The 25,945-nt window shown below is 43.0% G+C and overlaps 1 protein-coding gene across 3 annotated transcripts in view; it reads left to right on the forward strand.

Annotated features, from left to right (window-relative positions):
- LOC144763565 (uncharacterized) overlaps nt 1-25,612 on the forward strand; it is an 803,973-nt gene extending 778,361 nt beyond the window's left edge. For 2 of the 3 annotated variants that reach the window (XM_078649284.1, XM_078649285.1), the window contains 3 exons: nt 1,402-1,551; nt 16,207-16,282; nt 25,215-25,611. In XM_078649284.1, the coding sequence (XP_078505410.1) occupies nt 1,402-1,551; nt 16,207-16,282; nt 25,215-25,253 (265 nt within the window). In that variant the 3' untranslated portion in view covers nt 25,254-25,611. Of the gene's footprint in view, nt 1-1,401; nt 1,552-16,206; nt 16,283-25,214 lie in introns of all 3 variants that reach the window. The other variant, XM_078649286.1, reaches the window with a different exon arrangement.
- The last annotated feature ends 333 nt before the right edge of the window (nt 25,613-25,945 follow it).

A 25,945-nucleotide genomic window follows, 5' to 3' on the forward strand; every position in this document is an offset into this window, starting at 1 on the left:
TTTTAGAAATGGCACTTTTAGAAAGTGTACATTTCTCTGTGTCTATAACTCTGTGTGCTTTGCAGCCTGTCTCCAATGCACGTCTGTGCTGGGTGGCTTTTACACTTTGTGCATTGCCTTTAGACATCCACAAACACAGAAAGGTGCGACTCATCTGCATTTCGAGCATTCATCTAAATTCTGATGGTACTTCCTGGGCTGGGAGGAATGGGAGGGGCTGACAGACTTCAAAAGGCAGTGTCTTGTCCACACGCAAAGCACTGATTTACACCCCACAGATAGCCTGGCAGACAGAACTGCACTGAAAGAGATACTTTTGCACTTCAGAGAGCTGCTTTGAAGGCACCTTCTACATCAAATGCACTTTAGGGTATAGTACTGGGTCTCTGACCCCCCTAAAATCATACACTTCTAGATCGTGAACGGAACCTGTCCAGGGTTGCTCCTCTTGCCCCTGTCACTTTCCCCAGCTCCCCGAGGTTAGTTGCAGCAGTCATGGGGAGGCTTCAAGAGCGAGGTGAAGGCAGGGAGAAAGCATACATGTTAACCACCCAATTTAGCCTAAAGACTCACAATTGATTATGCCAAAATAGCTTTGTTTTACCTGGTTTCCGCCTAAAATTGCCACTGCTTCTATATGTTATTAAAGAAACTACATTCCCCAGCCAGGCCCTGTTAGACTACGGTTATGGGATCATTCTATCACAGTGGTTTCAAATTTCTTAATGCTGTGTCCCCGTGAAAGTTAAAAAAAATGATCCTCTGCCCTACCTCAATTTTTTCACAATTATTCTGCTAAATTGGCAATGTTTAAATATGTCTAAACACACATACTCCCAGTAAGGATATAAATGATAAAAGTTGTTAGTGAGGGCACATTACAAGGTTGCTTACTGCCGCCCATGTTTTTAACACTTAAAACAATGCATGATAATTCACTTGGCCAGAGACTGGCACCAACCCCCCTCCTTTGAGATCACTTAAAGCCCCCCCCCCCCTAGGGTGGGCCTGCCCCCAGTTTCTATCATCACACACCCCTTGCTTCCAGGCCATGATTTTCAGATAACAAACCAGGGCCTGTAGCATTTGCTGGCTTTTAATATAATGTCAGTAATCTGTATCTCAGTGGCTGTAAATCAGCAAGAGTTTCCTGTGAGCACCTCACTGTTAAGCACATGTGGAACCTCCAAGGACCATACAGGTTTCCCTTTTTTCTGTATCTTATACATTTTCAATTGGCAATCACACTATTACTTGAATACTAAAATGTTATTATTCTAAAATATGTGAAATGTCAAAGTTGAGATAGCAGTTGTTTGGCCTAAAACCTGTCAAATGTGATTTTATTTCAAAACCGCAGTAGAAAAAACCTACACGTTATTTATTTTCTATCTTGTCCAGTTTTGTGGAAACAGCAACATATTACTGTATGAAGCCGAAACCTGGAGAGAAGGAAGTTTCAACACACGATTTCTTTACCCTCTGGCATGAATTCAGCAAAGTCTTTCAGGACGTCTGGAAGACAGAGTACAAGACAATTATGCAAAAAAGGTATGGACTTCTGTGACACTGCCAATGTATTATTAAAGAAACTATCTTCTCTGCTGCAAGCATTTTCGTATAATCATTTCCTAATTATAATTATTCTTCGTTTTGTTAATAATTGTATATTTATTTTTTTGCCGCATGACTTTTGAAGATCGAACCACCAACCGGTAATCCTCTAACTCGACATTTGCCGAATGTCGCATATTATTTTAATACACTCACTGTAAACACAACAATTTTGGTTTCAAATTGTCTAGTGAGAAATTGAATTAGATAAAGCTAGTTTTATGTAGGGAAAGGAGAATTTCATATGGCAGAAAATCAGTGTGGAATATGGCTGCGTGTGAAAATGTAGTGATGAGTTATAACGGGGAAGACCCTATAAACTCTCTGACCTGGGTCAGTTGGGCATGTCAAACATAACTTAAACCATAACAATTCATAGATCCAGTGTGTATTTTATTATCATACATAGGAAACTGGATATTTAATATACTTCATTAGGTACCCAAAAGCATTGAGTTAAACAGTTGTATACACAAGCATATCCATTGATTTCTTGAATCAATTAATTTTATGCACACGAATGGGAGGCAAATAACATATAAGCTTCATTATTAGGATAGCTTGAAATTATAAGGTAACATATCATAGTATTCACATTATAATGCAGAAACAGTGCGCTCAAAAGTGAACAGTTTCCTATGTATGATAATAAAATACACACTGGATCTATGAATTGTTGTGGTTTAAGTTATGTTGTGCTTATGTTTGACATTTGACGCCTAGCAAACTAATAGACTCTGACCATCTCCACACGTACTTGTGAAAATGTAGTGTCTGCAGTTTTAGTATTGATTGTAAGGTACAAGAGAGCTTCACCGGAGTTTACAAGGGATTTTCTTCGAAGTAAAATGCTGCACTAATAGTATTTTAACTATAGATTAGGAAATTGATAGCTGTTCTCCAATTGAGCAAGTTCAAACTTTGTATTTATCTGTTAGTGTACAACCATACAATTTAGTGGGCATTCCATTTCATTCGTGTAACCACGTGTTAGCACTTCAAACTAGTTTCCCAAGAAAAAGTTGTGAATATATTGCACATGGGGAATCTTTGACGTAATTTCAAAGCAACTGATCACTTAATCTAGAAATCGTGATTTCTGCGATTTTGCGTAGGGCTTTAGTTTGCAGGTATTTGCTTCTGCAGACTTCATGAAGAAATGTTTCGCTCTTGGACTTTTCTTACAAGAGGGAGTTTTGGAAATATGAAATGTAGCAGAACAAACCTGTACATCTGAAAGCATTCTACTGATACTGCATTTTTTCTAAACAGGCAACATTTGTTTCTGCTGACAGAACTTGCAGGAAAAACAAGTATTGTCCTAGCCAATGGGTCTTGCCTTTGGGACCTTATAGGTTTTTAGCCAGAGTTATTGGCTTTACAATGTTTTTAAGCTATGTTGTAGAGCATTAGGCTTGCTGTGCAGCATGTTGAAAAGTTATAAAGAAATGTTATAAGCATTTGTGTTACCTTTATATATAACCAGGAAAGTGTTATGTACAAGTGAACGACCCATAGAAGAATAAGCATAAACAGGTGTGCGGGACAAGCCATGCCAGCTCAGTGAAGAAAATGAATATCCAGTCTCAAATGATGGCATACCAGAATGCCCAAGCAGGTTTATCACTCTAGATCCAATTCATTGATGCATGGAAAGACACACTAATTTTACATTATTCAATGGTCCATTGAATAATACACTATTCATAGCCTAGTGGGCATAATGGTTGAACTTCTAAAATGCAATAGTGGCCTTATACTCCAGTTATATCGAATGTAGTCACTAAACCTGGATTCTGAATCCGAGAAATCACTTTACCCCTCACAAAACAAGCTTGACTTTTAAAAGGTTCAGTACGGCGAAAAATCCATTTAATTTTGGCTCACACAAGTTCTCCAAATTGTTTGCCACATCCTTCAACGACAAAGCAGTTGGAAGATAAACCTTACATAAAGCAGCTGGCATTTAATCCATAACAATGAATTCAGTAATCACTGCTGTAAACCTGTTAATAAGAAATGCATGTGATATTGATGTGTGTGCAATATCTTCAACCATAAAGCCTCTCCAGTATCTTAGCAATAATTGTTTACCCATTATGTGAAATGTCAATGTAATATATAATATATTATCTGGACCAAAAGTTCAGAAACTGTTAATGGTTTGAAGTGTTTCACATTTGCGCAACACTCTTGGAGAGGTATAAAAAAAGAAAAGGCACATATAATTTGTTTTTGCTGGGGATTTGGGTTGGGGCACACTATAGCGTCTGGATATTGTTGACTGTGGGGGAATGAGGCTCAGACATACGATTGGTTGTGCCGTCGTTGATTTGACAAAGTTAGCTGTGATGTCCTCGGGCCGTTAATTTGTCTGAGATTGGTTTTAAGGAACTAGGGGGCGGTGATCCCCTGGACTGACCCTCTGTTATACTACAGGTTTTGTACGTGAATCGCCCAAGAGAAATGCAGGCTCACTTTTGTGATGGGCAAACTTCTTGCAAATGTGTGGTCGTACTTGCATGAATCAGGAGTTTAATACGCAATGGAAGTTTAAAAAATGACCTAAAGTAACCGGGTGATTATGATAACGTCTCACTTAATGGTTTCATCACAGTAATATTATTGTGCATGCATTTTTTATTTCCAGAAATAACAGCCTGCTCCGAAGTGAACATTTATAGTCTGTGCTCTGACAGGTGAGGGAATGAATGAACGACAGAGACTGCTAGCTTGCCAGCCTCCTGGTGTATTCCCTTTACAGTACATTGATATCAAAACACACAAATTCACACATGCAGACACCAATAGACATCCATGCACACGGGCCTAGAGCAGCACACACACACACACACACACTCTCTTGTTTTCACTTTTCTTTTCCATCACACTCATACTAGCCCCCCTTGAGAGCGCAGAGATTGCAGGATGCAAGAGTCTTTGTGAAAATTCTTCAACCACAAGTGTATAGAGTTTCGGTGTTCCAGGCATACAGAGATTTTCATGCTGGGGTTCTTGTAAATCATGAAGAAGAACACAGAAATCATGTACTGAATTCCCACTCTCATGGAAGAGCATTACTAGCAGCAATTTATACAAGATAATCGGCGGCTTCCCTGGGTCACACTTATAACAAAGAGGAAGCGACGATGGGGGAAAGAAGAGGAAACCAGAAATGATAACTGGGAACCGATGACTTGGGAACAAGAAACCAGAACAATAAGACTAACAAGAGTACACAGCATCAGGCTTAGTCAGCAGAAATGCCATACTGTAGCATTTAAAATACAGAATGTGATCTGACACTCCAATCAGCCCAAACTCCACCAGGAGTCGTATACAGACAATGTCTAGTTATCCACTGCTCATAGCTCTCACTGCTGTATTTTCACCTTTGGCTTTTAAATTAACACACCAAACCTGACCCTAGAAACATGTTCCTTTAGTTAGCTTTGCTACTAGCCAGTAGCTCAAATACAATCTGAACAAAATAGACATCACTGACCAAAGAATAAAAAACGCAAACCAACAGATATCTACGTAGCAGTCAAATGTGCCACTTTCTTGCAATCCAAGACTTAATTAAGAAAGATCAAATGTTAACTGCCAAATGCTCTGCTGTCTGTTAGCTTCTGCCGTTTGATTCAGTGGCTCTGTATACCAGGCAGTTCGTGGCTACCGGCTGAAACATAGGCGAAGATCTAACGAAACAGACGCCTGCCTTGACCACTAGCATCGGATACCAAATACGACTGCCATTTTCAACTTCAATTTGAAAAATGTGTGCTGAAACATGAAGCACTGCATCTGTGAAGCGGGTGCTGCACTGATCAAGATAAACATGCTGCGCTCAGCAATAACAAGTGTGCAACCAATCGAAAGGGTTGTGGTCTCCCAAATTGGCCTCTTGCTGAAGCATGCTGAAACATGAAGCTCAGCGTCTGTAAAGCGGGTGCTGCACTGATCATGATGAATCGACTCCACTCATATATAACAAGCAGAGCACGTTTCAGTGTGTTGCTCACCAAGCAAAGAAAAAAACACATTCCTATAACGAGAGCAAGAGGAAAAACAAAATAATGCATTACAACAAGCATAAATCAACTGTAGTGTAGAGTACATGTAATAGCGCCAGTCGCCATTGGAGGCAACCAAGCACACAAAGAAGGGGCAAGTACAATCAATGCCCCAATGAAAAACACACATTTCTGAAAGGTACAAAAATAAAACAGTGGAAATCGATGTGTGTGCCAAAAGCCCATAGAGGAGATGCAGCATGTCAAGAGAGAGCGCATGCCCACTGCCTAGGCTCAACCTAAAAAAGGGCATAGGGAAAACCAATAGTCATTGTTCATTCTGTGTTTCTGGGCATATCACTTAATCTCTCCTGCCTAAATAATTTCTGAACTTGTGTAATGTACCTAGTGTTCATGTAAAGCACCCCAATACCTTCTGGTCAATTCAAGTTTGTGGTATTTATAAATGCAGAAAAAAAGAAATAGTACCTCAATCACATTGAATGGACACTAATTAAGGTAAATCAATACATTCTTAGTTCATGTGACACAAAAAGATTAAGGAAGTGACGCAGGAAGTGTGTAAGAAGACAGCAAAGAGTGATAGTAATGCCAGCCAGCGGTGAGCAATGGGCGGGCTTTTTAAAGTTTTTTTTTATAGGTACAACAGCTCATGGTCAAGCAAAAGTGGATGCATGCTGCTTGCAGGCTCAACCTAAACAGTAATTGATGTGTAGCCAAATCTTATACAAATATTGTTTTACAGAGAATAAATACTATTCGAGCATGTTTTCGTGAATGTGTATAATAAGGATAAAGTGCATGCAAGCAAAAGGCAAACTAGCATGATGCTCGTTCTTCAAATGTGGCCGCTTATAGCTGGAACTTGTCTTTGACCCATGTGATTGCTGATCTTAGTGTATATATATTTTTTTTTTTACTAATTTATATGGTGCACTCTTCAAAATAACCGAGAGGAAGGCACTGAGTCGGGAGAAATCAAACAAATTAATATCTTTTGTACCAACGATGTGCAAATGAGTTAAAGGACCTGAGGCTGCTATCGCTTCCGGATTAAAAAATGTTTCAGATCTTCCCTCAAGCGAAGTTTGGTGGGAGGCTCTGCCCTCTGGTTCCAAGGACTACTGCAAATGTTACCCCCCTCTATAGAGAACCTCCTATCATTCTCCATCTCTAACTTGAATGTGCATAATCAAGTTCGAATTGCTTGATTGAAGAACGCGAAATGACCCAAATAACTTTCTCAAAGGTAAAGTGGGGTACCTTGAAGCAACCAATTATAATAGTTTGCAGAGGATTTTAAAAACTGTCATATGGCTTAGGCTACAAATTGTAGAATGTCTTCCGAAATAAATTCCTGGAGTAACTTTGGACACAGCCGGACTGAAAACGCAAACCAGCCCATGCAATTAAGTCAGACCGGCTCCCCTGCGGCGGGTGCTGGTGGGAAACTCTGCTGCTGCTTTTGTTACAGGAGGCCAATATTGCAGCCCTGCTGAAAAACCACCTACATCCTTCCAGCCCACTGGGAAAACACCCATTGCTCGCTACAGCCAGTCAGGCCTTGACATTGGACCCCCTGATATTGATCACAGTTAGTTTTCGGAGGATTACAGTCATTCAGTATAGTTTTTTGCTTTCTTTGTTCTTTCCAGTTTATTGCTTTAAAGCTTGGGGACACTCATCCAGGTGAAAGGCTCCAGGAGATGAGATGGACTACCTCCTCACATACAGGCACATTTTGGGATACTGAGGAAAGGGGGTGGAGAGCTTAGCTCTTCATGCAGTGGAAGGAGGCCAACATCACCTGCAGATGATGCATGAATCAAACAAAAGAATCACCAGCGAGATGTAGTATGCCAGAAGTAAAACCAATATGGAAGTCTTGTCCGTCGAGATGTAAGTACAGAAATGAAGTCCTTGACAAACAGTGGTAAGCTACATTCTTATTACATTCATTATACTGTTCCTCAGACAAGTCGGGTCAGAGGCACGGCTGTGACTCCCTCTTATCCCTGATTGTTGTACTCACTCAACGAAGCTGCATTATTAACTAGAGGGTTGTGCTGTGTAAGAGCACGCAAAATGTTAAGTAACCCACCCCCTTAGAAGTAACCAACTGGCTTTCTGGAGGACTTCAGGCCACACCGCATGTGGCTATTGGTCAAATGGATGGGTTTCTCTTGGAAAATGTGTAAAATAGTTTAGCATCATCAAAACAACATTCAAAACAAGAAATTAAACCGATAACATTCCCACACTAGTTTATGGAAAAATAAAATGCTATGATTAAATGACAAGACAATAACAAAGTGGTAAAAGTAATCAGTAAAAGCAAAATGTGCCCATTGAACACTGAAGAGAAGGCGGAAGTCAATGTCACTCTGAGGGGCACAGATTACCGCAAACAAATGTGAGTCACATAGAGCCTGACAGTTCACCCCAGTCAACAGTTTTACCTTTTGAATTAGTTGTTCATCAGGAGGTTGATCTTCTTCAGCAACACAAGGCAGGATTCTGTGGGTGCTGAGGACTCCAGCTGGCAACATCCTTTTGCCATTGGGATCACTTTATCTCGTTTTCCATCTTTCAGGTGCTTGCAATTCTCCAGAGGGTCAAGGCTTGTGAGCATGGCCCCAGCAGTGCTCCTTGAGGTTCGACAATGTCTGTGCTATGCCCTTGCTGAAGGGGTTTTCTTTGGCAGGAAAAAAGCTCCAGTCAAGTCAAACCAGGAAATCTAGTCTCTCTTGGTTGTGCCTTATTTGAGTGGCTATGGCACCTTCTAGCACTCCGGATGTCAAATTGTGCTTATTTCTCAGTTGTCACGCTTTCTTCCAGCCACAGTCTTCAATCCACAGATCTGCATTTTTTTAAGCTCCAAAGTCTTTTTGATCCCTGTGAGATTTTTCCACTTACAAAGAAGTGAAGAGGAGAAAGAGAATTCCTGTTTAACCTTTTTATGTTTAAATGACTATAGCAGTCTACGTGGCAAATATTTGAGAGACAATATGATGGCACAGTGAACTGAAATGACACCCCTATCCTACAATGAAGATGGTATTGTAGCAAATTTGAGTCAAATACATTCAGCAGTTAAAAATTTGCATTCTGTTTTCCTCAACAGTAATACATGCAGCGGATACCAATTTGTGATCTCATGGGCATTGGGATCGCCTTGAGTTGGTTAGGGTTGTTGTAGTTTTATGGGTGTTTACTTTTGAAAATGGTTACAACAGTTGCAGTTTTTAGTTTTAGGAAAGCAAGTGGGTGACCAAGAAAGACTTGAAAAACAGCTTGGAGTCGCGAGCCTTGGGGATAGATATGCACGTGGTTGTGCTGACAGAGTTGCTTCACTTGAAGGAGTGAGCAGGGTTGGTTGGGTAGTCTCAACAACAATAGTAGAAATGGAATTATTTGTTGTAGTTCTTAGCACAATTCAGTTTCCTACTGCTGCTATGCTACTCTGTGTCCACTGCTGGGACCTATATCAGTCTTCTCCTCATGGAATAAGCAACAGTTTGGAGGAGCGTCATATGAACCTATCATTGTAGCTTCATGCTTTTTACTTTTTTAACCTCAGTCAATATTCTTTATTTGGCTGTGTGCCAGCCATAAAAGAAGGCATCTGAAAAACATTTCATACAATAATATACAAATAAATCAACTGGCAGTAATAGTTAAAAAGTAACCTAATGTCAGCTTCCTGTGGCGAGCTGATCACTAATGACTATAAAAACAAAATGTAGGAACATGTTAGTCTAATCCGTGCCGGACACACAGTTTAACATCTGTGTACAGAGACCAAATGAACATTTAGAAATGATTTCCAAAGTGAGCAATATCATGTTAAAATTCCGTATAAATATCCTTCTGGCTTTCGGCCCGGGTAGCCAATTATTCATTTGGCAACAATACTCCGATGTCTAACAGTCGGGAAATTTACTTATACACCATTAGACAGATTAAATTGTCATTTAAAAGTTGTAAATGATGTAGCGCAGCCCGACACTTTCTTATATTTAAAAATCATAAAAGTGGTTTTAAAATACTTTTTTACCCTATTTAAAATATCTTTCTAATCTTTGGGAAATTAACATTTTGAATACCCCTGACCGGAACATTCCTGACACTAAAATGAATCCGTCGTATGCAACTGCTGCAAACAGTGAAAAACCAGATCCTTTCTGAACATGCATGTCTGCCTGCAATGAACTTTCATGTGTGCAGTGTTGTGGGACGTTGCTTCTTCCAAAACTGTGGCAGCTGCATGAGATAATGAATTGCAAGGCGCCACCCCCCTTAAGGGCGTGGCGCCGTTAGTGGCAGCCAAAGGGCCGACCGAGTAAGGAATCACTTCCGGGTCACACGACCCGGAAGTGAAAAAGTAGGCAGGCAAACACGGAAACACGTCCTAGTCCCCCAGATGTAGTTGGAGGGCGCGAGGCTTAAAAGCCAGCGACCATCTTAGGGACCCCCTCTTTGTCTGCTGACCGCCCAGGAGTCGGACGTAGCAGAAGGAAGTCAACCACCCACCCCACCCCAAAAGTAAGGCTTCAGGCAGGTGCGGTAGCGGGGTCCCGGACAAAATATCACGGGAACTTCTTTGGGCAGTGCCAGTTTTTACCTCTGAACAGGTTACGGAATCATCATGGCTCCGGGCTGGCGGGAGAGTTGAGGCTGACCTGCTGGTGGCCCTGGCTTTTCTAGCCCTACCCTGGAAGCCGCTGGTTGCCACAAGTGGTGGCAGATTATTCACCTGCGGCTCTGTTGACCTTAAGGAGAGCAGGCTAACTTGGTTGTGGCCTGCTGGCGCAACCCGAGGGTAAACCAGCAGCCCATTGGAGAATGGGCTGTAAAAGAGTGAATATGGATATAAGTGTGAGTATCTTAATACTGTGCTGTGAAAATAATTTGACTTTTAAATAAAGAAACGGAGGTCAATGAAGTAATTGACCTGTTAACTTGTTTTAATAAATATGCACACTGCTGAAAATCAAACAAGGCTTTGGTGTTTAATTTGAGAAGGGGCCTCTTAATATGTTGGTGGGAGAGTGCGCTTTGTATGCCATCTATGGGGAAAAACACAATTCGTGAAGTATTTATGTCTGTGAATCTTGTTCAAGAAATCGTAACTATTTTCTCTCCTTTACTTTCCTCGCACGAGGGCTGTACGCAGAACGACCGTGTGCCAATGTGAGCCAGTACCATGCCAGACAACGAATGTAACATGCACCTAACTATGTAACCTTATGCCCACTGTAACCTTATGGCGCATAAGACACCAGTACTGCCTTCGCTTCACATGTTCTGTTAAAATCTCCTAAATAAAATCTTTTGAAATAAAAAAAAGACACATCTCCATATCGCAGGTGCCTGCCTCTCCCAATCCCCGCGGGTTCCTGTCTTCCATTCCCAGATGGCATTAGGGCTCTGTGCACTTTTTCCCTGCTAACCAGTGGTAAAGTGCTTCTGCTCTTTTCCTAAAACATGTGTAAATTAAATATACCAATCAGGTAAATACGAATTTCACCAAGTCTGTAGTAAATAGTAAAACATGTACCCAGAGTCTATAATTTAAATGCTACTAGTGGGCTTCAGCCCTCCTTCTTTCACCGACTAAATTAGCACTATAAAACATGCCTACTGGCCTGCCTCTTCAGCCTATAAGTGCAGTTGTAAAACTGACATTTGAATCTGGCAGAATGAACAAAAGACCTACACCTTCCTTATTTATACTTATAACTCAATCCTAAGGTAGGCCCTGAAGGCTAGTAGGGCAGGGTGGATGGTACCTAAAAAAAAAACAGGACATGTTTTTAAGTTTTATATGTCCTGGCAGTGAAAAGCTCCTAAAGTAATATTTCACTGTTGTAAGACTATCTCTCGGATTGACTAACACCGAGTTACGTTATTACACGTAAGTACTAGTACTGGTTTGGGACCAGGTAGAGCAATGCTCTTTCCACTCATATGAATTGTAATTTAAAATACTCTTTAATGGTAAGTCAGAGTTTATTACTCTTCAGTAAATGCCAGTTCTAGAAAGTTGCTAAACAAATGCAAAAAGAACAAATATGGGCGGAATACTGAACCATGTCAAACACTCGTCCCCAGTACAGAGATCTGGTTCTTAATCCGTTGTTTTGTGCTCACTCCCCCATTCCAGTTTGGATCCAGCGATAGGCAAATCAGTCTTGACCCTGCTCCCCATGGGAACAATCCAGCCACCATGCCACAGGAGTCAAGCTAATTCTAGCTGATGAGGGGTGATGCACCTAAACCAGTCATAGGATGCTTGTTTTCAGTCTGGGGAGCACCTGGCCTAGCAGTTCTGGCTGGACTATTCCAATAGAGAGCAGGCTCAAGACTGATTTGCATGTGGCAGGGCCAAACTGGAATGGTGTGGTGAGCAAAACAAATGGCGGATTTAGGCCCAGATCGCTTTACTCTGGGTAAGTTTTTGACATTGTTAGGATGTTTTTTTACCTACAAATAATAATCACCTCTTTTCAGTACAAGTGGAAATTCCAGAATTAGTTTTTGGGGGAAAAAAGACACATACCCTATTCGGATCACACACTGATGTCGCTGGTCCAGAGGTTAGAATTTGCCACTGTTTAAAGATCACGCATGCATCTTTGATAATACACAAGTCTGATCGTAGGGTCCTGTTTTGATTGCGTTCTTTGGTGCTTGCCGGCACGTTTTTACAATTGGATCTTTGGTTGTATGCTGGGAATTGTAGTCCTTTGAGACAAGCATGTTGATTACTCCGTTTATATTCCTCGCACTGTTGCTCTGACTTTCTGCCTGTTTCCTTTTACTTGGGTACTAATCCTTATAATTGCCATGTCCAATCACCTCCAGAGGATGAGCTTTAGAAAGCATGGAACAGTTCATTGAACCATTGCACATCTTTTTTTGATCTGAAGAAGGGTATTCATGACCTGAAATGCATTGGGTTTTGTCTTTACAGGAAGTATACAATAAACATTGAATTTTATTTTGGATGTCATGAATGTGATACGACATTTGTGAAAGACACCTTGAATTTATGAATTACAGAACTCGGAAAGAACACACGGTTTGTCTTTTATTGACTTGAGTAATTTTTACCTGTGAGAATTAGTTGACTTTTTATTCACATTTGTACATTAACAGTTTATATTGATAACATTGCAGCCTTTGGGCACAGTTGTGCACAGTGTCTAGAACACTCATTTTAGTTTCTTTTTCATGGGCAGTATTTTTGCTACATGACCTGGTCCTGTGCCTATGTGTAGGTGTTTTGGTCCTCAGGGGCGAGGAAACTGAATAAGACATTGAATAGAGATGAACTGTGTAACTTGGTGGTGTTCCTAGTGGGATTGTTTCCTCACCTGGTGTCCAAGAAAGTGGGAAACTGTTTCATTGACTTGTGCTTCATATTAGCCAAGTGACATATTACCATGTCTTGAAGATCAGCGGTTGGGCCGATTTGTTTGTGTGATTGGAAGTGGCTGTTAAGGATTGGGCTAGTACAGAGGACCAGGCCCCCTGAAGGGAGGAGGCGAGGACCATACGAAGGCGACAGATAGCCGTATTGTGGACAGAAGTGTTGGAATCTTTTGGAAACCTTTGAGGATATGGCTACCAATCTTTAGAGGAATCAGATTATGTGAGTGAGAGCTGTATGGCAGCCTAGGTACATATATAAGGGTTTGAATGTGTGAGCACCAGGGGGTTGAATTCTAGCGTGCTGAGGAGGCTCATACACAAGGTGTGCCATAGGTGGCATGACAATTGAGTCTGTACTGTGTCCTGTGCTCTTGTGGTTTGAAGGGGTGGGGTCCCCTTTGAATGCATCCCCTACCTTTGTGATCCGGTTGAATTTATAGATGACAACCCCCCAGGAACCCACCAAGTGTTATGTTAACCTGTTATGATGAATTACTTCAGTAGCCGAGGTGCAGATTAAAGATAAAGGTTTATTGTTCATCGTTCTTAAGATGGTCTTGTAATAGATTTGTATTTAGCCCCACCAGGAGCAGCCTCCATGCTGCTCAGTCTATACTCCAACTGACATTCCACATCACAGGCATACTCACATTCCATTACATCACCATGCACACCAACATTCCACACAGCACATTCACACTTGGTGAGCAGGAAGGGCAGAGACACAGGAAAGATGCACTATACCATAAACCAGATACAACACATCTTCCCCCTCTACATAACTATGAATAAAGTTGTGAATACAAGAAGAAAGCATAGCAATTACATAAAGAAATTTGCATGTGAAGATGTAGAATCGCATCATGCAAACATTGCATATGATGGAACATAACGGATTTCAGGAGAGGACATGCATACAAATGCTTAGGATAAAATCCACCACAGGTCAGGAGGCAGCTCTTACTTCAAGCATACAGTAAGTGCAACCTCGGAATTTCGACTCTTGCTGGTATTATACATCTGGCTGAGGAACATTTTACAATCATCTTTGAGGTTTTTGGTATTTTGATTTGTATCAATTGAGCGGTGTCCTGCAACATTCTTTTGCGATGAGGCAAATTTGTGACTTGCATTTTTTGTGCGTTAATTTACTAGTGTGTTTACTCTTTTCTCATGCTGGTTTCAATATGCAACATTTGAATCAGCTTGCTCAGTGCTTACTCTCACTGTTACCAAAGTGCAAGCTTCCTCCTGACCTGTGGTGGAGGTAACCAATAGCTTGAAAATTTAAATCAGGCGGAACAACATACACTCTGTCTATGGGCTGTCCGAATGAGGCTAGACACTGGTGGGGCAGCAGGGCATAAAATCCTTAGGCACGCTCTTATAATAAGTTCTCAAATTGTTTCTGCAGTTACCTTTCCTTTATGGTTGCTTAGAGTAGATCCTCACGCATAGTTTCTGTAGAAAAATTCCAAATTGTCGCCAAAAATGTTATAATGAATTAATTCAGTAACTGAGGTGTAGATTAAAGATGAAGGTTTAATGTTCGCAGTGCGGGGGAATTTATGAGGAGGCGGGGCTGCGTCGGCCAACGGACGTGCACAGCACCAGCGAGGTAGTGCTCGAGATAGTGTGTTGGCCGACGCAAGCAGATGGTCTTGTAGTAGATCTGTATTCAGCCCCACCAGGAGCAGCCTCCCTGCTGCTCAGCCCATACTCCAACTGACACCCCACATCACAGGCCTACTTGCATTCCATTACATCACCATGCACACCAAAATTCCACACATCACATGCACACTGGCTGAGGTGCAAGAGCAGAAAAACAGGAAAGATGCATTATACCATAAACCAGGTACAACCTAACCTCTCCAAAGGTATTATGCTATTACATGTACACTATTCATGTGTCTACCCCCTCCCCCTCTGTAATACTTGTGCGTTGTGCAGCGGCAGTTCCTCTGCTAGGGTGGAGGAGTGTCTCCCCCCAAAAACAGCAGGAAGGGAAAATTAAAAAGTTAATAAGCACTCATTTTATTCTTCCTTTCCTGCCAAGTCTTGGGGGTGGGCCTGAGGGAGGGTGACCTTATCTGAGGGGAGTGGTAGTGCCCTCACTTCACTGCCCATGACGGTTTGGCCGGCTGTCGCACACCGGCCAAACCGTCATGCGCAGTGAAAGCTCTCTCCAACCCAGCAACGCAGCTGGGTTGGAGAGAGCAGGCACAGACTCCCAGTCTGCCCTTTAGTGCAAATCAAGGGCACTCGGGCCAATCCTGAAGCTGCTCTCACGCATGAGAGAAGCTTCAGGATTGGCCACTAGGCATACTGGGAGCCTGTGTCCCCTGGAGAAGAGGTTCAGAAGAGCATGACGCTGCCGGATGCAGGTATGTTTTTAATTTGTATTTATTGTTATCACCCATAACCCCTACCCCTTCTGCCCCCGACCATACCACCGCTCGTCCAACACACTGGCCGCTAGTGGCATTGTGGACTGTTGGTGCTGGCAGGGTGAGCAAGGCCTTCAGGACTATGGTGATGAGAACCTGTTTGCAAATGCATAGCTGACACCTTCATGACGCCGCTCCCTGGGTAGCCACAATGATCAAAACTGTACTGCTCTGACACTCAGATCTGTAATTATCATCTTGAAGAAAATATTTTTTGTTTTTAAATAGTAAAATATTGTGCTCAAATAAATGTATGGATGCCAAGTAGATTTCCTACTTTTCACATAGGTCTTCTCATAATATTTTAATACCATTTGTTATCAATATTATAACGCCCACCTCAAAAAAAATTCTTTTGTGTGGTTCAAAAACTCCACCACTCAAAGTTACTCTTTAACCTCCCTCAGAAAGATGAAAAGCTCGTTTGGCCCGACTGTGTTTGAAAATTTCTCCCAGAGAGTGGCTGTATTAGTGTGTTATATGCTATTCACCGATTACCCCTATTTTTAATCTGAATACATTTAATATTGTTATGTGCAAGAAAATGTTTTGAGTGATTACACTGCTTTACGTTAATGTTTAATTCCTGCCATTGATAGAATCAAAGTCTGATTTCTCAAATGAGTATCTGCCAACCTATGTTTACCACAAAGTTCATCTTTACCCAGGTTAGAGAATGTTGCTGCCCAGCAGAAAATAGAACAACTTCCACTTAGGACGAAGCCCATGGAGCCTGGGGGATTAGTAAGTAACTGATCTAAAAGGTTATTTTCTGATGCACATTGTTGTTTTTGCAGTTTCTTCTGTGGACTCCCCTTTCTTCGTTTATTTCAGGCACTCTTCATATTTATTTATGGCTCATTTATTCATTGGGATGCTCTTAGAAAACAAACAACAAACAAATCAACTGCCCCACTCATATTGTCAAACACACCTATTAAGTGGACCATAAATTAAGACCCTAAACCTCTATTATTTTGAGCCCCAAGAGCATGATTGATAATGGTCTCTTACTCATGAATGTCCAGGAGTTTGACAAATGTACTCATCCTGTCCATGAGTAAGAATGTCATACTACTGGAAACTGCTCACAGACGTACTTCTAAGAACATGGCAGAAGAAATTTGAATTGCACTCGTTTGATAGGGTGTTGTCAAATGAAGTATGCTTTACAAAGTAGGATTAATTTAGGGTTCCTTCCTCCCACTTTGCCGCCAGTTGTGTGTGGTTCCTCAGAGGAGCCACGGTGCATCAAGAATATGAGGGACCAATGGTGGCTGGCACAGATCGGGGTTGGGGAGCCAGAAGATGGGGTAAAGAATAAAAAACCTTACCTGCTTGACGCGTCACGCCACTCTCCATCGTCGACTTCTGAACAGAACACCTAGGCTCCCCTCAGCCAATCACAATGCTGTAAAGCCATGTTGTGGTTGGTAAGCACCCAAGCTCCCCTCAGCCAATCACAACACTACAATGCAACATTGCGATTGATCTGAGTGCCGTAGTTCAAAGCTAAGCCAGGGAATGTGGGCCTGGGAATGTTCTCCACCAGGCTGTAATGCAGCCTTGGTGAAGAACATGCAAAGTGTGCATGAATGTTTGGCCGGCCCCAGGGGGCCAGCCAAACATTCATGCGCACTTTAGGGAGTGTAACCACTCCTCCCCTCCCCTGTTCTGTCAGCAGACCATCCCCACCCCATCCAGCCCACAAAGCTGCTGCAACCTGGAAAAAGTGAAATTATAATAACTTGGTTATTATAATTTTATTTTTCCTTTGGTGACACTGCTTAAAAGCAGTGGGGCGAAGCTCTTCCACCTCAGAGGAAGAGCCACCCCTGTAAAAGACATTTTTCTCCTCAGAATAACTTCTGCTCACATGGGCAGGCCACTCCTCATACACATCTTGTGAGAACTGTCGCCTAGGAGACGTTAACTTAACCGCACTGCTCAAGTGCAAAGGAGTGAGGGTTAGGTTAGATGTAAACAGATTTGTTTTTGTGACTGCTCCAACCTTGCTAGTTTGTGGTTGTTGGCCTATTCTGTAATGCTTGACCTGGCCCATTCCCCTGACACTTCCATGGAAGCGTCCCCTTTCCAAAAATGTTTAAATAGTGTACCAAGACTGTTCAAATGTCAGTTGCTACATGGCTAGTTTTTACCTTGGGTGTTATTAAATCATGGTCTTTACATAAGGAGTAACTTTACATTGCAGATAAGATGGGAGCTTATATTTTTCAATGTGTGAGTGTATAAATATATGTGTGTATAATAAAAAAAGATATCTCTACATATATTTAATACTTCATTTATTTCTTAATAATTTAACATTACTTTTGTTGTCCTTTTTTTTTAATCTATGGGTGGGGGGGTTGGGGTCGAGCCAACATGGCCAGTGTCAGTCAGCAGCCCCTGATTAATGAGGGCAAAGGCTGTGGGCTGGCCTGTCAGTGCCTGCCGCACATTGAAGCTGCATTGATAGCCTGAATCTAGGGTCATAGAAATGTTTTAACACTGTGAATATAAGGCCTGTGAAAGGGTGTTGCCTCAGTGTGCAGTCGAAAGGATAGTTAGAAGGGTGAACATTCTTTTCAGAACAAAAGTACCTGAATCACAGTGGGAGCAGCTGATGGTCAGAAGAGGGACACTAATCGAACATCATTAATCTCTGCTTGGTGTGTGTGCCATGGGAAAAAAGAAAGTGAAGCATTGCAAGCGCTGCCAATTAGAAGGCAGCAAAGATGCCAATGAATGGTCAGCAATGGGCGTGTTCCAAGCCCATTACTGAACACAAGAGTCTTGCATGTGATAGAGCAGGCTTGTGAAGACTAGACTTAAAGTAGGATGTAACCGTAGCACATCTCTTGTTCAGTTCTGGGGTTGATGCAGCCTCTTGCAATATCTGCAGGTCGGCGATTTGTAGAAAGCAAGGGCCGACTCTGTATTTTCTCATTCAGCTTAACACTGCTAAAATTGAGGTCTCAGTGTTTGGTGCGCAAGACTCTATTTGGACAAATAGTCAGTGGAGTGAGGAATGTGGTCTTCTACCCCTCCCTATGAAAGCGGCTAGGAACCTCAGGTCATTTTTGATACCCCTTTGAATTTTGAGGCACGGGTGCCGCTCGAGGTTGTGTGGAGTGTGGCCGGTGATTATTGAGGAGTTCCCTGCCTACCTGTTCCCAGCATAGAAACAGCATCTGGGGTGCCTGAAGACGGAGTGGGACTGCGAGTCCCAGGAGGGTTTGCGGCGTTCCTTGCAGCCGCACCTGGAGACTCTTCCCGCCCGACCCCGCCTCCCGGGTGCTTTTCCTGCCCAACGCCCATAAGAACACGCCCGCGGACGCGCATCGCGGAACGCGCGCGGGACGACGCCGGGCGAAGCCCGGGCAAAGGGCGGGCCGTTTTGAGGCCGTTTAGAGGACGGCAGAGGCCGGGCCGGGCCACCCCTCTGACGCCTCGCCCTTCCTGTCTTCTTTTACTGTCTGGTTGCTGTCCTGAAGGCGGTTGCTACATAATGGCCAGTAGAGAATCTAGAAGCAAGGCTGCTCATGTGGTCTCAGGTACTTTGGACACATTTTTCTCCAAGGCAAATTCTGTGGTCAATAATGGTCTTACTGTACTAGAAAACCAAACTGAGGAGGCTATAGATAATTTGTGCTTGGCTTCCCCGAGTCTATCAATTAATGCCAGCACACCTCTACTGCTTGATGCTACCCATCTGTCACTTATGGATAGCATCGACCAGACCATAGAGTCAGTCCTACAACAACTAACGACACCATCGACTTCGCACAGGGACAGAGACTCATCATGCTTGTCTGGTGATGTACAGCTCTCTCCTAACGCTGAGTTGGTACAGTCTGAGGCTCAGGGGGAGGGTCCTGTAGTAGTAGTAACAGAACACAAGGGTAGTAGAGGGGATCTTGCACTTAAAAGGAAGAGGTCTAGGAAGCCTAAAGGCGCTAAAAGGGCTAAAGTTGATCCCATAATGCCCACCCATGTAGATAATGTAGACAATGTGGGCGTTCCTGGTGTATCACCTGCGAGAAATGAGATGGAAACATCGAGTACCCCATTTGTCTCTTCCTTACCTGTGCATACCGGGCCTTTCATCTTTGGCGGGGTTCCCTCTAACACCGTAGAGTTCCTCATCAGCTCACTCACAGACATTCTTAAAAGTCTCTTGAATCCCCTTTCCACCAAACTGGACTCAATAGAGGCCAGACTGATAGACATAGAATGATTGAGTATTAATAATGATGTTGAGTCTGGGTTAGGAGGAAATCTACAAGGGGCTCATGGGTCTAGCGCTGGGATCATTCATTCATCTACTGCCATAATTACCCTGGCTCCAAATCCCCAACAAGCTCAGTCAGGGGAACCTACCAACAATAGCGCAGTACCTGCACCCCAACCTGCATCAGTAGCACCCCAAATGTTGCGGCCCCCGGTTCCAGCTCCTAGGAGGTCGAAACACTCTGCTCCACCAAATCCACCTAGTCAGGAGAGACCAACCAATGGGGTTTCTTACGGTCCTAACCAGCCGATTAGCCCTAACACCAGGCGTAAGGCAGTAAACTTGCCCCCCGAGGCGGCAGCCTACACCGTGATTCTAACGGGGGTACCAGAGCTCTCTGGTGGCGTAATGGAATCGCAGGATTCCTTGCGTAATAAGGCAATCAGCTGGCTAAATATTCAAAGGCCACTCCCACCTAACCTAAAAGGAGATGTTCTCATGGTCAGAAGGGTCCCATGGGTTGGGTTCACCATTAAGAAATGTGTGGGGGACTGCATAATTGTTAGTTTTAAGAGCCCACAGGTTGCCCCTTACATTTGTAATTGGCTAGGCAGCCCAGGCAATACCTCTATCGAATTGGTCCCCCTCTCATACTTCTACCCAAATGTACGTAATTCACCCTTGAGGAGGGACGATGGCTGGACAAGAGTGGGCTTCGCAGTGGATGGGTCACGATACAGGCCCAAGCATAATGTTTTTCCTGCTTATGCTAACTATATGCATCCAAATAGATTTTCCTGCCTCGATTATGTCGATTGACCACAAAAGGGTGTGTCCCTACAGGTAAACCAAAATATTGATAGTGAATGTGTAAGACAGGGGACGGCGAGAGGTGCTAGTGAGATTCCCAGTCGGGAACTGGAACCCCCTTTATGGAGTAGTCCAATTCCCACTAGCCTCAGGGGCCAAGTAGCTACTTTACCCCAGAGTACATCGGGTACCAATTCAATATCTGTAGCCGTGTGCGCTCCCATTCCAACATCAGCTGCCCCAACTGTCCTGGAAACTGTCGATCCATCCATGGATAGTGCATCAGAAATACCTGAGGGGTTAGGATCAAAGGCACGCATTCAATGTTTGAAGGTTCTCTCCTGGAATGTGGCGGGCATTGTAAATAAGATACATACAACTGACTGGGATCTCTTAGTAGGTAACAGTGATGTCTGTCTCTTCCAGGAGACGTGGGCTAGGGAACCCCTGAGTAGAACGGGTTATGACATTTTTGAAATCCCGGCCAGGTGGAGTGGTAAGGGGAGGCCTTCGGGTGGTTTGGCGATTTAGGTAGCTAGTCACATTGGATGCAATGTGGAAAATATACCTACGTTTTCGCAGGACATTCAGTGTGTACTGCTCAAGTGGCCCGGTCCATTAATTCTGGCAATTATTAATGTATATTCCCGCCCAGTCGGTGTGGCAATGGAATCATCCACTCTTGAAGACCTATCATCCTTTTTGGGCCAATTGTCAGGTGACTACAAGATAGTGATGGGCGGAGACTTTAACTGCGACTTTGAACCCTTAGAAGGATTAAAGGAGGGCGCCCGCACTGCTGAGGATGACTTTTGGGGTGTTCCACCATGCTCATCCCCCCACCCTAAATCCTGGTCCCCGCTTGCAGTGCAAATCATGTCCCTTACCTTAAACTTTGCTATAAGGGCCTGTAATGGACGCACCTTGTCCGACAGCCCCTCATTGTGTACCCTCAATAGGAAGGACCATGAGTCGAGGCTGGATTATATTTTTATAGATATTGGCATGTGGTCTAAAGTCCAGGACTTCAGGGTGGTAACTAGAACAGATAGCCACCACAACGCGCTCCTACTGGAGATGCAACATCCTGCACCTGTCGCCGGGTCATCAGTCTCTAACCCTAGTGATGACCCAGGGAACCTGGTCCTCACCTCAAATAGACGCAGAGTAAAATGGGGGAAGCTGTTAAATGCAGAAGGTAGCATAAACAAAATTTATGAAATAGCACTCCCCAGGTTTAAAGAAGTGGATGAATTAATCGAACAACCTAGACCCCCAGACTATAACGAGAAACTAGGTCAAATTCATGCTCAACTAGTCGGAGGTCTTGCTGAGGTTTTTTATCCAGTGGCAGCAACACGTAGAAAACAGACTCCAACCCCTTCTTGGTACAACTCCTCTTGCAAGAAGATTAAGACCGAGCTAATCGCCACAATTAAAGCAGGTTCAAACAAGGTTAAGGTCGCTGGACGTAGGCGGGATTACAAGGCGGCCATGGCAACGGCAAGGTCGGAGTGGGATTGGAACCGATGGCACGACCTCTCTAATGCATTAGAAGTAAAAGAGTCTAGAAAATTCTGGTCTCTGGTAAATACTGGTACAGGAGAAGCCAAAGCGGCAGTGGAGCCTAACATTGCCTCCTCTGTTTGGGAGGCCTACTATGGCAATTTGTATCAATACACCACCTTATTAGCCAACGATGTGGCCCTTGAGGCCCCACCGACCCCTGTAGCCGGTCTGGAATTTATCCTTGGCGAGGTGGCCAGTGCAATAGAGAGATTGGCGATGGGGAAGGCCCCGGGTCTAGACAGACTACCTGGTGATCTTTTTAGGCATCACCCCGAGATCTGGGGCCCGTACCTACTTATTCTTTTCAATGCCATCATAGGAGGTATGGAGATCCCCCTGTACTTGGCTGGGGGCGGAGATTGTGCCTATCTACAAGAAGGGTTCTCCTCTGCTCCCAGCCAACTACAGGCCGATCAGTCTTATAGATGTCCCCCAAAAGTTATTCTCTCGCCTTCTCCTGGTCACCTTTTAGATTGGATAGAGGCCAACGAAATTCTGAGTCCCCTCCTGGCTGGCTTCAGGAAAAACACGTCCACCATGGATCAGATTTTCCGCCTCGTCCTGCTGTACTGGAAAACGGTGAGGATTGAGGGGGGGAGGCTGTACATGGTGTTTGTGGACCTGAGGTCAGCCTTCGACCTGGTGCCACGTAAGAAACTGTGGGAGGTCCTGAAGAAGTTGGGGGTACCAGCCCAATTATTACATGCCATAATTAGGCTTCATGACAGTAATTACGCGCAGGTTAGGTGTGGGAGGGATGGTGCCCTGTCATCAAGGTTTCCTGTCCTCAGGGGGGTGAGGCAGGGTTGCGTCTTGGCGCCGACCCTGTTTTGCCTCTTTGTTAACAGTGTCATATCCCATCTAGACAATGTTAGGGACAATGACGCCCCTTGCCTGGCAGGCAGGAGGGTGCCGGCTGTCATGTTTGCCGACGACACCCTCCTGCTTTCCAAATCCCCGATGGGGATTCAACGGATTTTAGATGGATTTGGCCTTTTCTGTAGACAACATGGTCTAGAGATCAATACAGAAGACCAAATTCATGATATTTAATCCATCCCCTAAAACCGGACCTAACCCTACATTGGGTTTAGCCAGCCTTGAGAGGGTAACAACTTTTTTGTATTTGGGGTAACACTACATGAAAATGTATCTTGGGACCCCCAGATAGTAAGATCTCGGCTCAAGTTGTCCCAACTGTCGGGCGCAATTTTGAAGGTTGTAAACACCTCAACCTTTAAGCATATTAGCCCGGCAGTAGAAATGTACAAAACCCAAGCTAAGGCGGCTGCAACCTATGGGAGTGAACTATGGGGGTATAAAGCAGGGCAAGAACTTGCAAGAGTGGAAAATAACTTCCTCAGACGCCTTTTGGCCCTCCCTCGAGGCACACCGCTGCTGCCCCTAAGATTAGATATGGGCCTCCCTTCTATTGCTGAGGAGCTTGAGTCAAAGCCATTGAGATTCTGGCATAGGCTTTGGTCTACCAGTGAACGTGTTCACTATAGGCAAGACCTTATCCATGTCATGAACCTGAACCAACGAGATAGAATCCCCTGGCTTGCTTTTGTAAAATAAGAACTGTACTCCATGAATTTGTCTGAGTAGTGGGAGGATCCTGAACAAGGTTGCCGAAGGGTTTCCCGCAAAAGACTGGTACAAACCTGTAAGGAAAAAAGATTAGCACTACTGGTGTCTGCACAAAACAGCGGCACTCTAACTGACCGTTTCTTGGAATCCAAAAATTCCTATGTATTTGAAAGTTTTATGGATTGTATTTTTCCTATTTTAGCGAGAAAATTGTTTATACAATGGAGGTTAGGCACTTTGCCCATTAAAACCTTCATTTGTAAATGGCTAAAGGGTAATGACAAAACTTGTCCATGCTGTAACATTCACGAGGAAGATGAAATTCACCTCATGTTTTTCTGCCCTGCATATAATAGACCCAGAAAATACTAGCTGGTGCCGCTTTGTAGAAATTTGGGATTTAGGAGCCACCTGCATGCGTATAGAATATTGAGAACCAGTACTCTGCCTCATATTGTGTTTGCAGTTGCTAAATTCTTAATGGCCATGTGGCAGATAAGAAAAAAATCACTTAATGTGCCGACAATGCTATGAACTGTTTTTAAACCCCTTTTTATGCCTGGATTATTATGGGAAGTAACCGTATGAACTGTAGGAAATGTGCTTTTATAACAGTTACGTTTTTTTACTGTGTATTTGTTTGCATCTTTTATGGTCTAAACGACCGAAATAAAGAATTTTTGGATTTGGATTTGGTTAATCAAACTATGAGCACATGCTTTACTGAATCAATAAAAAAATGTCAATTTATTCCACTTGAAATGCATCACTTGGTGGTCACTGCTTTAATTTCATCCAGATTGGATTAATGCAATGTCTTTTATCTGAACATTAATGACTCCTTACTGAACAGATGGCAAGTGGTGCAAAATCCGGCTGCTCGCCTTATTCTCAACATACCTAAATGAGCTTCGGTTATAGAGGGTATTCGCTCATTACATTGGCTTCCTGTCATAATGCATAAGGCTATATGGCTGGTCTTTTCCGCCTTCCATTACAAAGGCTGCTAACATCTCTCTGCACTTAATTGGCATGTCCGAGGCAGGTCACTCGGACCTTCTTCAGGCAGGAAAGTAGTCATTCCAAGGTCTTGCAGAGTCAGATGGGGTGACTGACTGTTCTTTCATTAGATCCGTGGCCAGGCTATGAAACACTGTATCTGCCCATATTGCTAGTATTGATTCTTCTGTTGTGTTTAAAAAAATCTCTGAAAACCTGGCTTTTCTCGTCTTAAGTTTGTGGTGCCTAGTATGGAATTCTGCTTTGGCATCAGTCTTAGATACCCTTGAGTTTAATGGCCTTTATTACATGCTTTTTTATTTCATTCTGCCAATGATAAGAGTAAGATATATTTGGATAATAGTAACACATGTTATTTACAGTCCTGCCAATCAATTTATTTTGCAGTAGTAAGTGTTTGTTATGAACACGAGTTAGTAATGTTCTACTAACTCTAACTGTTTCTATTTTTAGAAAGCCAAGCTTGGATTATGTAAGAAAAATTCGGTGTGACAGAAGATAAAAAATATTAGCTGAACAATATCAACGAATCTGAAGACAAAAGAAGAGTTTGCATCTCTGCACAATCGTGCATGAACATTTTGTTTTACAAAAGCACTTAAAACTATTTTTAACATACATTTATTGAGAACATTTTTGAAGTCTTGTATTATATTTATTTTTGATTCAGAAAAGTAATTTTTTATTGAATTTTTGAAAATAAAGTATTTATAAAAGGGTTTATATTAGAGCATCTGGAGTACCGTGTTTTGTATTGTGAACCTTCTGGAATTTGCATATTTTTTCTATCGAGTTAAAGCCATTCCTATAAAGAGTTCTTAGATTCTGTGGAATTTAGAGAATAAATGTAACATTGTCACACGGTATTTTCTAGCATTCGATGCACGTAAGAGAGACCGGTTGTGATGCACGTTGCCATCACAAAACTGTGTGTCGTTTTGATGTTTTACAGATATGCCATTTTTGCCTTGCAACTTTGTCATATTTATCTTTGTGCCCCTACATTTTTTTATACTTGCCTTTCTGAATTCTGTTTCTCTGCAAACACCAATAGTGGAATAAGATGACACCCCGCTTGTGAATGGTCTCAACTGTTTTCTAGTTGTGTTTACCTTCTAAATATGCTCACACATGTAAGAGCACCTTATGCTTGATTGCGCAACAATACGTTCTTCTGAGTTTGG

This window comes from Lissotriton helveticus, chromosome 6 (assembly GCF_964261635.1).
Source record: "Lissotriton helveticus chromosome 6, aLisHel1.1, whole genome shotgun sequence".
Classification (NCBI taxonomy): Eukaryota; Metazoa; Chordata; class Amphibia; order Caudata; family Salamandridae; genus Lissotriton; species Lissotriton helveticus.